The following is a 14,455-nucleotide window of genomic DNA, read 5'->3' as shown; positions in this document are numbered from 1 at the left end:
CCCAAGGATAACGGCTCGCTTTTTTTCAGGTATATAGTTGTATATTATATTCAAGGCTTGTTGTGGGTCTGCGCAGAGGTGAAGTGATTTACTTCCTTGCGGATCTCACGGACCGTTCAATCATACCTTCTTTATTATATAACTCCTTTCGCTGGTAGAATCAGACTGTCCAATCATAGCTATTGTATCACATGTTTCTATATAACGAGCTATGGGGCTCCAATAGTGAGGGCGAGTGCCTATCTACCTATCATCAAAGCCCTTTGGAAGGTAATGAGGATGACCAGTTTATCCCGATATGGTGGGATTCGATAAAGGGTCACTTTGTTGACAGGACTTGCGAACTGGCACCAAGTAGCTAATCAGACTTTGCTAGCATCCTCATAAGCCATGTCCGAAGGCTTCGTCTCTTCATTGACCGAGTCCTTGCGATAAGCTTCAGAAACAGACATTGTACGGAGCCCAGAGCGGTAATTAGGGCTCCTCCAGGCCTTTGAAACATTTTCATAAAGCTCATTGACCTGTTCAAGGGACAGACCTTTGGTCTCATAGATCATGGTAAATGTGAAGACGAACGCAATCCAGCAGAAGCTACCCCAGATCCAGAACACATTCGACTGGGTTGGGTTGAGTGCTCCAGTGAGGTATGGCGTAATGTAAGAGAGCAGCCAATTGAAGAACCAGTTTGCTGCAGTTGTCATGGAAAGACCTTTGGCCCGAGTTTGGAGAGAGAAGATCTCTCCTGTGACAACCCAGGCGCAGGGACCGAAGGTAGATGCTTTTGTACGTGTTAGTGCGAGTTCACTGGGGCATGATCGAGTTCACTCTACCGAAGAAAGAGATGTATATGCAAATGAAAGCAAACTGGGCGCATTGCGACGTAAAATTTGAAGTCGGGGTTGCGGCGCCACAGGCCGAAACAATATATTGCGAGACGCCCATACCGAGTGCTCCCGTCAGTAGAACAGGTCGTCGTCCGAAGCGGTCAATTGCCCAAAGTCCAGGAAGTGTCATGACCACGTTAACGGAGTTGACAATCACCTGCAGGATAAAGGAGTCGGGCAGACCTTGCACATTCTCAGCAAAGTAGCCTGTCCCATAATAAATGATGAAATTGATTCCCACCAGCTGCTGAAGTGACTGAAGTATAATTCCTGTGATTGTACGTTTGCCAGCAGTTCCCTTGAAGCATTCAAGGTAAGAAGCAGAGCCAATGGACTTCTCATACTCCCAATTGTTCTTCAACTCTTCCATCTCGGCGAGAAGGTCAGGATCCTCAGCACTCAAGCGGCGAAGGAAAACCAAAGATCGAAGAGCTTGGGTGTCGTGGCCCTTTTTGATAAGAAAACGAGGGGTCTCGGGGAGGAATAAGAGGCCGCCGGCCTGTTTGCAGTCAATCAGTTATAGAGCCTTGCGTTGTACCTTGTCATAGGGGGAGCTTACAAGAATGAGAGCCCATGCGAATTGAATTGCAAGCGGGATACGGTAGCTTCCTATAGTTTTGTTAGCCTTGCTGTGTCATGAAGTCAAACCACCTCGACTATTGCACATACCGCTGTCAGGCCGGTGCTGCGTTGCCCAATTCACAATGGCAGCCAGAAACAGACCAATTGTGATACACAGCTGGTAAGATCCAACAACTGCGCCTCTGATCCATTTGGGCAAAGTCTCGGACTGGTACATAGGGACTGGGAACAATTAGCCATAAATTCAACGCAACTTCTGCCGATCAACACACTCTGGGCAGAAACCAGGCCAACTCCGAGACCTGCAAAAAAGCGACCAGCAATGAACAGAGGCTGCGATGAGGCGGCAGTTTGGAGGGCGACACCGAGATTGAAAGGCAACATGACCGACAGGATGATTCCCCATCGTCGCCCAGTAATATCTGCCATGATACCCGCTGCGAGTGCACCAACGAAGGTGCCAACTGACAAGATGGAAACGATTAGAGCGATGCGGCCTGCGTTCGGGTTGTCGAATTCCTCGATCCAGTAGGGCATGGTCTGGATGCCTGAGATGGTCCCAGTGTCGTAGCCATAGAGGATACCACCGAACGAGGCGAACAGCCCGACTAAGATGGCTGGCCAGGCAGCTCCCTTCTCATTGGAGGGGCGTTTGAATAACATCGCTGTCGTGTGAATGATTGGCCGCAAGATTGGCGAAAACGAGGGAAGATAGTTGGAGGTGACGGGAGGTGCAGGAGCCGCTCGCTTTAAGTATTTACGGGACACAGTGTTGTCTTATCAGCACTACAGATGGACGCTGGCGGAAAATGATCTCTTCGAGGCATTTTACGGCTCAGGCACCTCTTGGATTCGGAGAGTCGAGCCTATCGCCAAGGTAGGTGTGTGGGGGGATTGCGCACTCCAGCCCGCGACAAGAGCGCCAATGACTCCTCGAATGTTCTTTGCCCATCTTCTTTGAGATCTAAACACTGAACATGATGGTGGAGAATCCTGGCAGAGGAGAACCTCGTTACCAGCATGTGTCAACATATTCTCTATATTTCAGGGCATGAAAGTGCCATCCAACGTTCGTTGCCAAGGTTCCAGGATGCAACGCCACTCGCGATCTAAATTCTCCTGACCAATCGGAAACTCTACTGGCTTATATCCGTGGGTCGCCAAGCTTCCCCATGGGTCTCCGCAAAGGCAAAAGGTTTCCAAGCCCCGCGAATCCGCCAACTAGACGAGGCGTACTTTGCGGTTATGATTTAACGTCCAATTGCCACGCGCAAAAACTCAGTAGCCTTCCTACTATTGCTTCTTTAAGAACGACCGCTACAGTTCAATAAACCATCTACGGAACGCCACCTGCACATTGCTTACGCTGGCCATTCTAGTACTCTGGTTGAGTTCAACAGGGTATCTCAGACTTGGCAATTCATTTGCGCAGAAATTCCATGGAAAATTCCATGGCAAGTCCCGATGCACAATAGTCCACCGATGGCAACATGTACCGGCCGGGGAAAGGGGAAGCACCTGGGGAAGCGTGGGTGCTGTCTCAAGATGGGCGGGATATGGCCTCGGGCAATTATCGGCACTCTCTGCGCCCGACAGAGTAGTCCAGATTAAGTATCATGTGGAGCACGGAAGGTCCAGCGAGCTCGGCGCTACTCGAAAGGGAACTCGGTGTAGGTCCGATGCCGAGTAGACAACACCATGTCTGCGAATTCTCTCGGAAGAAAGGGACAAGAACCCGAACTTACGTTGATTGCCGATAAATTCATACGGAGCACAATGATCTCATTGAATTCTTTAGTTCCATGCGCTATTTAGAGGCGACTCGAGAAAGAGTTCGCCGCTATCGCCCATGTCGGCCAGGCATGGGCTGCATTTTATATCCCTTCTGATGGTATGGCTGGACAATTGCAGCCATGGAACAACTTTCCTTTATTATATATATTATATCTACATTTAATGATTATCTATTTCTATTTTCTTAATATATTGCTATCGATATAAATCTAATATCTGTAGATGCGTAAAGGCTCTTTGTTAGAACAAAGGCTCTTTGTCTGCAACCACGTGATTCTAGGCCAGTATAAAAGGCCTTCCTTTGTTCGTAAATTTAATAGGAATTCAAAAACCTTACCTTTTACAAGGAACTGATATTCTTCATCTTTCCACAATATCTAAAGTATAGCTTAAAATTGATATAAATTATATAGATTACAAGATTTAATACATATTCTATTTATTAATCCATAGATTTAATTTGTAGATTGAGACCATTTATCTAAAATCTGTTAAAAACTAGAATTGGGTTTAACCTAATCTACCCATCTATAGGTTATGGCGAGGCCTAATAATTAGATATTTTCAGTATTGGAGACACGCGGGAATACCAAAGTCAGAATCAATCAGCGGTACCGGATACAAGACGTTTATGTGTATCCCATATACTAGTGTATAGAAGTTGTACCCCAGTGCCGTGGGGTCCCGTAGAACAACTGTAGTCCTTTGGTTTAGCTGGTTTACTGAGTACATAGGAGTACACACAATAGCAAATAATCTATAGCGTAAATTGACTCGTATTTGACTCTGCTCGAATTTGTTCATGTCAACAAATCTGATTTCGGAAAAGTTTTCAATCTATTTTAACGGCGTAATCATCGCTCGGACAACCTTCCCTAACTCCCTAATCGTCCGAACATCCCTGGGGACGCCATGACCACCCCCATGATCAAACAGGCTCGCCTTCTCGGGGCAGCAGACATTATACAAAGCGAGCGACGTATAATAGCTGGGATCTAGAGATCCCAGAACATGAACGGTTGGCACATTAATAAACCGATCCTCATCAGCCATTGCGTCTCCCTCCTTGTCGTCAGCCAACAAGTATTTATTCTCACCAGGGATCAGAGCCGGGAACCCGTTGAAGAAGATGCCACACTTCAATTGCTGCGGCCGACCTGTTTGACGGAACCTTCTCCTCTCCTCTAGCAGGACGGTAGCCGCCATGGCCGTTCCCTCAGAGTGTCCCAATACTCCATCAAAGGGGCCTTCCTGGTCAATAAAACGAAATATTCGATCCAATGCCGCATCTGCACTGCCATCCAGTGGCTGCAGTTGATCTAGGCACAATCGAACCTTTTCTTCGGGGGTGGCGTTGTCAACTGCGCGCTCAATGGCTGCGAATCGTGCTGCTAAATTCTGAAAGTGTTGTATTGTCAAACCGCCCCGGTCGCTTTAGTCCGTACCAGAATCAACAGAAAAAAAAAAAAAAAAAGAAAAATGCTCGGTAGTCTTAAGCAGTAGGGTAAAACTTACCTTCGCGTGCGATGAATTGAACGTGCGGTTCCTGATATAAGGTTGGGGGTTGAACATTAGCATAGGATTGGATAGAGATATAGACTCCCCAAGCAGATCGGGGTAAGTGTATACATACTGGTCCATAGTGAACCAGGAACTTGGCTGGTACATCACACGGAACTTCGCCTTGTATGAAGGTAAAGGTCATAGAATTATCCGTCTCCATTTCAGCCATGAATGGCACTGTTGGTATCCATTCATTGTTAGGTAAGAAACAATGCTTTTCTTTCCTCTTTTTTCTGCAGTGAAAAGACGAAACCGAACTGTTTTAATTACCTAGGACCGATTTAAATGTCTATTTAAATATCGTCAGTACAGGATCCCCGACGCCGCTCGAGCCATGGTGTATATGGTTGTCATTTGTACACGAACTTGCCTGGGCATTAGAGCCTGCACCGGGAAAGCATAGAAACTTCATGATGCACTACCGTCTCAATACCATGTACTCCAGGAGAAGTATCGACAGTTAATAAGAGATCAATAACGGAATATGTCGAAGGCAATCGCAACCGAGTGACTTTATTGCTGTTGGTTAATGAGGAGTGTCCAAGGGTTGAAACCTAAATCCCCGGATCGGGGAACCTTACAGAACCCTAAGTATGTACATACTACTAGTAAATAACTGCAGATCCCTCTTGCTTCGGTCGATGTTCGTATTGAGCGAGAGGCGCTGATCACAATTCGTCTTTAGGTTTGTTTTGCGTGCGGAAATTAAATCCACTGCCATGTTGTGTCATATATCCTTCGCGAACGGAAAACAAAAAGATGAGGGGAAAGCATCGTAAAGTTTCTTTTGCATGGGGCATGAATAGCCGCGTGTATTATCTGTCCTTCACCGTGAGCAGAATAGAAAACGTGGGAGTAATTTTATTGGAATTATTGTGCTTGGTTCTCTTATCGTCCGATTACATTTGATCGAAAGTTTTTTATCTCCCTCGATAGAGGCCCACTGATGATATCAAATTATTTCCATTGACTTTCGTTCTTCTATAAAGCGTTTATATAAATATATTGATTCTTTTCCTTTTGTTGTGGCGTTGATTGAGTTCATTTCTCCCAAGACCAGAACTACAACTATATTTTAAGCTAGCTTACCTGGTTTCATCCTGACAACCATGATGGACTTCGACGGGGGGTCATCTCAAGATGGTTCCGCATACACGCCACAGAGCTACGAAGGTAACTTCAGCAGCCGGGAGCGCATTGCCATCGTGGGTATGTCTGCTCGGATGCCAGGGGATGTCAGTAACCCAGTTGAATTCTGGAACTTGTGCGGTCGGGCACGGAGTGGCTGGTCTGAGATTCCGCCAGAGCGCTTCTCTCCCGAGACATACTATCACCCAAACGCAGGAAACAAAGGAACTCATAATGCACGGGGAGGGCACTTCTTGAGCGAGAACGTCGCACTCTTCGATGCGCCCTTCTTCAACGTGACAACAGCCGAAGCCACGGCGATGGACCCGCAACAACGATTGTTGTTGGAAGGTACGTTCGAAGCGTTCGAGAATGCGGGCATCTCGAGATCTGAAGTCATGGGTCAGAAAATTGGTGTTTTCATGGGCGGCTATGGGCCCGACTATCAACTCTTGGGACACAAGGATACGGAAACTGTCCCTATGTACTTCGCTACAGGGACATGCAAGGGACTTATGTCTAATCGGGTTTCGTATTACTTTGATTTGAGAGGCCCCAGTGTGACAGTCGACACTGCATGTTCGTCAAGTCTCGTTGCCCTACATCTGGCTTGCCAATCTCTGCGGGCTGGAGAGTCGACTGCTGCTGTTGTTGGTGGGGTTCATTTGAATATTAGTCCGGATAGCTTCCCTACAATGTCGTCGCAGAGATACGTTTTGAAGGGTGTGGATCATAGAAGAGCTAATAACGAACAGACTCTTCTCAGAAACGGGAAAATCATACGCGTTCGACCACCGGGGTACTGGAGGCTATGGTCGTGGTGAAGACGTTGGTTGTCTGATTCTCAAGCGTCTTTCAGATGCCCTCGAGTCGAATGACCGCATTCGTGCAGTGATCGTAAATTCGGGGTATTGCCGTCCCTACAACAACCCAGAGAGCTCCAAGTTTATTCGAACTCGTGCTGATCACCTTTAAAGTACAAACCAGGATGGTCGCACCAATGGGATTACCATGCCTAACGGATCAGCTCAAGAAGACCTTATACGGTCAGTATATAGGGAAGCGAATATTTCTCCCCGAGGACGTGGGCTTCGTCGAGGCTCATGGAACTGGAACGAAAGGTATTGTAGCGCTGAACATTGACAATTTTGCTTCATCATATGCAGTTCGATTTGTTGGCTTATGATATTGAAAAGTGGGAGATCCTATTGAGGCAAAAGCCCTAGCCAATGTACTCGGCAGGGGAAGAACAGGGGACGATCCATTACTGGTAGGATCAGTAAAGACAAATGTTGGCCACCTGGAAGCGGCTAGTAGAGTGGCCTCGTTGATAAAAGCTGCAATGATGCTAGAACGAGGCTTTATCCTACCACACCGCGACTTTGAAAGGTTCCCGACCAGTATATCAACCAGTTTGAACATCAAGGTGCGAGGATGGAGTGCCCTGCATACCCTTAACCTGCGGTCGGGCTTGGTTAACCCTTTCTTAATATAGGTCCCGACACGCCAAATACCATGGCCAGCTAACAAGCGATACATTTCAATCAATAACTTTGGATTCGGAGGCGCAAATGCCCACGTAGTGTTGGAGAAGGGGTGTCGCCCAGCAGCACCAGTGGAAGAATGTGTGGATGTACCAGGATCTGACAAGCAAGAACCAAGGCGGCTCTTTGTCCTGTCTGCACACGACGAAAAGGCAGCCAGGGCAAGTATGGAAAATCTCATAGTTTACCTAGAGCGAAAGCCAGAGGCATTTGAGATTAATCTGCCTTGAAACTTGGCCTATACCCTAGGAGAGCGGCGATTTGTAATGCCATGGATGATAGCATTGACCGCGACAGAATTAAGTGACTTACCTAGACAGCTGGTAGATCGACAGTCACGCCCAGTGAGGTCTAAGCAGCCTACAGCAGTTTCCTTCCTTTTCACTGGCCAAGGGGCTCAATGGCATGCCATGGGTCGCGAGCTTCTCATGACCTACCCTGTGTTTTCCACAACATTACTGGCTACAGATGCCGTCCTGACTAAATTGGGAGCTGACTTCTCTCTTATCGGTCAGTATTGCCCATTTCAGACTGTCCTGCTGTCTGCTGGCGTGTCACCCTTACCCGTTTATTTTTACTTGATCATTTGCTATACTTAGCCTAATATTCTACCACAGAGGAGCTGTCGAAGGACGAAGAAACGACCCAGGTCAACGAGCCTCACATCAGCCAGCCAATCTGTACAGCCCTTCAAATTGCCCTGGTAGACCTGCTGCACTCATGGAATATCAAGCCCTCCGCGGTGACGGGTCACTCGAGTGGCGAAATTGCCTGTGCGTACGCTAGTAACGCCCTGTCATTGGAAGACTGCATGGCTATTGCCTATCATCGTGGTAGGACCGCTAGATGGCTGGTTGGAAACTCCACATTGCCACCGGGTGCAATGTTAGCAGTTGGTGCAGGGCCAGATGAGATAAAGGGTATTATGAGCAGCATAAGCCATGGTCGAATAGGAATTGCGTGCGTCAATAGTCCAAGTAGCGTCACCATTTCGGGTGACAGGGTTGGTATATTGCAGCTGGATCGGATCTTAGAAGGGCAAGGCATTTTCCATCGCATATTGAGGGTGAATGTCGCATACCATTCTCACCACATGCAAGCCGTGGCAGATGACTACCACGCGTCAATTGCCCACATTCGGCCCAAATATAGCTGCTCTGCAGTGCGGTTTCATTCCTCACTACGCGGCTAATTGATAAATACCCGGGTGCTTACAGCGGACTACTGGGTTAAGAACCTGACATCAACAGTTTTGTTTGCCGACAGTTTATCGGATATGTGCTCATATGAGGCCACGGCCAACGGCCCTAGTGAGATTAAATTTCGCACCACAGTCTTACTAGAAGTTGGCCACCATGCAGGTTTGGAAGGGCCAATTAAGCAGACAGTGCCAGACGGCTTTTCTGATGGCTCACTCGTGTATGCCAGCATGCTGCGCAGAACCAAGGACGCTACCGAGACCGCCCAGAAGGCCACTGGGGAACTGTTAATGCGGGGTGTCCCTATAGATATTGGGGCTATCAACCGACCAGTTATGGGGACCTCATTACCCCAGGTATTGTCAGATATGCCCCCATATCCCTTTCGACACGATACTCCGTACTGGCACAGTTCACGTGTGAGTCAGAAGTACCTATCTAAGGAAAGGCCACCTCGTAATGAGATCATTGGAGCTCTAGCGGATTATTCCAATGGTCTCACTCCAGAATGGAGACATATCTTTCAACTAGAGGATCTTCCCTGGCTGCGCGACCACAGGATATAGGGTATAGTGACTTTCCCGATGGCAGGGTTTATTACAATGGGAATTGAGGCCGCCCTGCAGTGCCGGAAGTTCGGTCTAGGTGGTTGTAAGAAGAATAGCAACAACAGAAACAACCACAACGATAACTGCAACGCTATGAATCGAGTTAACCTCCAAGACTTCGCCATCCAGAGACCCCTTGTCTTGGACGAGTATGTCGAAGTTGAAATGGTCACCAGGCTCTCCCCCTTCATGCTGGGCCCACATACATCATCGGTTACATGGAACGAATTCGTTGTCTCGTCATGGACACAGCAGCGAGGGTGGATTCAACACTGTCGAGGGCTCGTTTCTATTGAGACGGAAAGTCCTGTATCAGAAGGTTCAACAACCATCAATAAATTCGCAGAGTACCAGGATGGGAAGTCTCCCTGGGTAACCAGCCTGCGCAAAGAGAAGGTATGCAGAACCCAGACAGACTGTAAGGCCATGTATTCCTCTCTAGAGGCCATTGGAACTGGGTATGGGATGACATTGCAAGGGTTGAAGAACATCGCAATCTCAGGCGGCGGGGAGCTCACAGTTGCAGAGCTACTCGTCCCGGACACAGCAGCAACCATGCCCCAGGTGTACGAGAAGAAGTATTTGGTGCATCCGACTGTGCTTGAGACTGCCTTTCAAGCTGTCTGGCCCCTAATTGGTGCTGGTATTACTGGCTTGAACACGTTATACATGGTAACTGTAGTTAAGCAAATGTCGATTTCGTGTGGCATGCAGAGTGATGCAGGGTCTGCATTAAGAGTACTTGCATCTCCTAAATTACTATTCACACATGATGCTTCATCTGTGCAAAAACGGGATGAAGTGCAAACCGAAGCGGACACAAGTTTCTCACTTGTTGTAGCCCCCCCTAACAATCATGATCAAGCTTTGATAAGCTTAGATGGCCTAATGCTCTTGCCTGTGCACCAGAGTGAGAATCTATCCCTCGAGCAGTCAGCCCGGGGGCTCTGCTACAAAGTGGACTGGAAACCAGTACTCGAAGAGGCTGCGCTGAACAGGTCTAGTAGCAGTGCTAGCAGTGACGATACATGCTCGGAAGGGTCCAGTGGACCATCGTTTGTCTTGCTAGATCCTGTGACTATTATCTACAGACAGGAAGACCAGTTCGACATTGCCTTCAAGATATCAAAGACCTTAGAGCAACTCACAGGAAGCCCAGTCGAGCTGGAACCCTTTGGGGCCAGCGGCGATGGCGCCAACAACATGCTAATCGGTGTTATCATATTTCATATTGATATTGGGAGATCTGTTCTTGCGTCGCTGTCTGGTGAAGAATTTTGGTGGTTGAAGGACACGGCTCTGAGGGCGAGTGGACTTCTTTGGGTTTCATGCAATGCGTACGCAGGCCATCAGGACCCCAACGCCCATTTGATAACGGGCCTTGCGCGATGCATACGTTCGGAAAACGAGAAGAGGTTTGCAGTATTAGATCTGGAGGCTAAGCCAGCACACGCCCAGGGTGGCCTTTTCGAGAACGAAGTCATTCCCCATATTGACAAGGTCTTCACAAGATGTCTTTCACCCCCAGGTCAAGTCTGCTCAACACACACATCGTATGACATGGAATATCGTGTGAGAAATGGCCAGTTACAGGTTCCACGCGTGGTGTATGATTACAGGACCGACAGCTTTGTCCAGAGCGAGGCACATGGCGAGGAAATCCTGGAGATCCAGCCATTCTACTCACGCGACAAAGAATTACGCTCACCGTTGAAACTTTCCATCAGTAGTCGAGGAGCTCTCGATAGCATATATTTTATCCCAGACCCGATAGTGGGAGCACCGCTAGAAGCCAACGAGGTGGAAATCGAGATCAAAGCCACTGCCATTAATGCGAAGGATATTTCCCAAGTCATGGGTCATGCATCCAGTAGCTTCATCGGCATGGAATGTTCTGGGATCGTAACCCATGTTGGGAGTCTAGTCAGGCACTTCTCGGTCGTTGACAGGGTTTGTGCTCTCAATACGAAAGGGGCATACTCCCAGTTCACTAGGTGTAGATACACCAGTGTGTCGCATATCCCGGAGGAAATGGCGTTCGTCACTGGTGCAACGATTCCCGCAGCGTACTGTACTGCATAATACTCCTTGGTCAAGGTGGGACGACTTTCCAAAGGCGAGATAGTGTTGATACACGCGGGTGCAAGTGATATCGGACTTGCTGCAATCAAGCTCGCTCATTATATTGGCGCCGAGATTTATGTGACAGTTAAGTCCGCTATTGAAAAGCAGTTCCTGATGGACACGTTCAAGGACATCCTCACAGAAGGTCATATCCTATACCACGAAGAAGCTCTATTTGGTGCTGGTCTCCGCCAGGAGACTTCAAGCCGTGAAGGAGACGGAGGAGTCGATGTGATCCTGAACTCTTTCTGTGTGTCAGGCGACAGCCTTCGTCAGACTTGGGAATGTATTGCCCATTTTGGCCGGTTTATTGAGATTGGCAAACGCGATATCGAGGCGGATTCGTGGTTACCAATGCGCCCATTCTACTATAATACCACATTTTCCAGCGTGGACATTGCTGTGATTGCGAATGAAAAGCCCCAGTTGATGAAGCGTTTAATGTCGGACGTGTTTACGATGATACGAAATGGCATTGTTGCCCCCTTGCCGGTTGAGCATACCAAATCCATATCCGAAGTTGTAGAGGCATTTAGTCTCGTGCAATCTGGGGAGGTCATTAATAAAGTTGTTCTTTCACACGGCGAAGAGGACCAGGTTAAGATAAAGACAATATTCTCCCACTCCCTGTTCCCTCTCCTTCCTCGTTCTGATTTCTGTGCTTTTTTGCTGCCACATTACGGTTGAAAAGATGATTAATTATGATCCAACAACATATAGGCGCCCATCCCCCCCTTACCAATGACCCTTCTTCATGCGAATGCGACATACATCTTCATCGGCGGAACCGGTGGCCTTGGTCGAGAGATAACGCGATGGGTGATCTCTAAAGGGGCCCGAAATCTGCTACTTCTCTCCCGAAGTGGATCGATGGGAGAGGAGGCTGCGAGACTAATACAAGATGCCACGATAAATGGAGTGGTCGTTATGATACAGAAGTGTGACATCACAGATCAAACTCAGGTTCGTCAAGTGCTTCAGGAGCTTGTTGCTGTGAACAAACTTCCTGTTCGGGGCATCATCCAGGGATCTATGGTTTTCGATGTACGTTCATTCTGCTTGTTCTGTCCCTGTAATATGCGCTACAAGATACAGACTGGGTCTTTATATATGCATGCCTTGCTAATATCACCAGAACATGCTGTTAGAAGACATGCAATATCCATTATGGCAAAGGGTCATCGCTCCCAAAGTGGCCGGGACCTGGAACCTTCACCATGAGCTTCAAGCGGGCGGCCATGAACCTGACTTCTTCATCATGCTATCCTCGATATCTGGTATAATCGGCAGTCGTGGTCAAGCACCATACGCAGCTGCCAACGCCTTCTTGGATGAATTCGCCGCATTCCGACAGGCCCAGGGATTACCAGCCACCACCATCGATATAGCACCAGTAGTGGATGCGGGCCGGCTGGCGGAGGATAATCTTGGCGATGCGAAGATCTTTTCCAAACGGTTTGCATCCGATTCCATTTCCCAAAAGGAAGTCATGGCACTACTCGGAGCAGCGATATATGGGGACCTGCCCGCAGGTCAGTCTCAGTGTCTCACTGGGCTGAAGTTGACTAGCGAGTTAATAAAATTTCGATTCTGGGCTTACGACCCCAGATTCGAATCTCTACTTAAGGAAGCAGAGCTCTCGTTGGAGAATGATCTCGACACACATGGCGGTGCGAAGAGTTTGGATTCTGCTGTCAAAGAGGCGCAAGCTCAAGGGGAAGCACAGGCCCTGGACGTGGTGTATACCTCGTTATCTCAAAAGATCGCTGACATTCTCATGAATTCCGTAGAGGATATTCATCCCACCAGCTCCGTGGCTACCTGCGGTCTTGATTCTCTTGCTGCAGTTGAGTTCCGTAACTGGATAAGTCGCGAGCTCCATGCTCAGTTACAGATCCTGGAGATAATTACCAGTTCAAATCTTGAGGTATTATCAAGGACAGTTTTGAGTCGGAGGAAGTGAAGGATGGGACCTATCTGTTTTCCTTAATTGATCGGATACTTTTCTAACGTTTCAACAACTATAATTATAATAGAAATGCTTGAACCCACACTACCTATATATAAGATAGAAAATTAATAGTATTTAATATAAATACTATCGTTATTATAAAAAACGATTATAATAAATTATTATATTTATAGAAGTAGAAATAGAAGATTTTAATAAGATTGTATAATAATAGTCCCCCAGAATAAAAACTGCTTAGAACTACAGAAAACTATAGTACAGTCCTTAGCAATATAAGAGAAGACCAAAGACCGGACCATTCCTAGGCCTACTTACTACTAGTGAGTTTTATATATACCCAAGTACATATTGTGAAGTATCTAACTCAAATCTATTAACCATGAACTTCAAAGGCAAGATACTTCTAAATGAGTCTCGTCACTGTATCAAATTTGTGAAAGTTGACATTTCCGTACCTTGCAATTGTTGGAAAACACATGCACCCACGCGGATACTGTGCTGGTCACTAGCAGACACAGATGAAGATATATGTTGTCTCGATTCTTGATTCTCTTATTGTTCTGGCAGCATGAACCTATATAATAATGATCAGATCTAATACGTTGTATGGAGTTGCCCATTCCCGGGTATTTGGCTGTAATAATATCGGCTTTCCTCGTGTGCTGAACCTAGGAATCATCTTGACAGCAGCTACCAGGTGCATTGAAGCCGCGTTCCACCGAAATTGTAGGTTTTGCCTAAAGCTGAACCGCATATCTGAATGGCCTCTTTTACTTGCTCGAATGAAGTATCTGGCATCTTAGGGTCTTCTATTTTAACACCTTGATAATGTATTGGCGTAAAGAAGATGCTTTAGACTCAGGTGTACAACTAGCAAGTTGTATACCTATTTCTACCCAATAGTAGAGAGTGGTGTAGTGTCACGCTTGACAGCCGGCTATCAAACATTTCTCATACGTGGCTGGCCAGAGAGGTACCCTAGCTTTACCTAGTGATATAACCTACTTATTAAGCGATTTCTCATCAGTAGTACGTTTATAAATATTGACGCGTCTGT

General features: G+C 47.3%; 3 protein-coding genes across 3 annotated transcripts; 1 reads left to right on the top strand and 2 right to left on the bottom strand.

Annotated features, from left to right (window-relative positions):
- Positions 1-225: 225 nt before the first annotated feature.
- On the bottom strand, positions 226-2,375 carry BDV27DRAFT_166911 (general substrate transporter). The gene is made up of 5 exons (XM_032074314.1): positions 1,739-2,375; positions 1,554-1,688; positions 1,444-1,493; positions 831-1,383; positions 226-778 (listed from the first exon to the last, which is right to left on the bottom strand). The coding sequence occupies exons 1-5, from the start codon at positions 2,127-2,129 to the stop codon at positions 363-365; spliced, it is 1,545 nt and encodes a 514-aa protein (XP_031924584.1). The 5' UTR covers positions 2,130-2,375; the 3' UTR covers positions 226-362.
- Positions 2,376-4,097: 1,722 nt separating this feature from the next.
- On the bottom strand, positions 4,098-4,901 carry BDV27DRAFT_160645 (serine hydrolase-domain-containing protein; the record flags this gene model as incomplete). The annotated part of the gene is made up of 2 exons (XM_032073070.1): positions 4,098-4,658; positions 4,776-4,901. The coding sequence occupies 2 exons, from the start codon at positions 4,899-4,901 to the stop codon at positions 4,098-4,100; spliced, it is 687 nt and encodes a 228-aa protein (XP_031924583.1).
- A 1,031-nt stretch (positions 4,902-5,932) lies between these two features.
- On the top strand, positions 5,933-13,389 carry BDV27DRAFT_147770 (uncharacterized protein; the record flags this gene model as incomplete). Its single annotated transcript, XM_032070805.1, has 15 exons — positions 5,933-6,648; positions 6,707-6,859; positions 6,929-7,001; positions 7,033-7,072; positions 7,148-7,377; positions 7,447-7,660; positions 7,745-8,005; positions 8,113-8,657; positions 8,730-9,189; positions 9,268-9,345; positions 9,406-10,761; positions 10,831-11,373; positions 11,419-12,023; positions 12,147-12,470; positions 12,562-13,389. 15 exons carry the CDS (start codon positions 5,933-5,935, stop codon positions 13,387-13,389), a joined length of 6,426 nt encoding a protein of 2,141 aa, XP_031924582.1.
- Between the last annotated feature and the right edge of the window lie 1,066 nt (positions 13,390-14,455).

This window comes from Aspergillus caelatus (genome assembly GCF_009193585.1).
Source record: "Aspergillus caelatus strain CBS 763.97 unplaced genomic scaffold BDV27scaffold_171, whole genome shotgun sequence".
Taxonomy (NCBI): Eukaryota; Fungi; Ascomycota; class Eurotiomycetes; order Eurotiales; family Aspergillaceae; genus Aspergillus; species Aspergillus caelatus.
The sequence above is the reverse complement of the archived record's forward strand: the minus strand, read 5'-3'. Positions and strand labels throughout refer to the sequence as shown.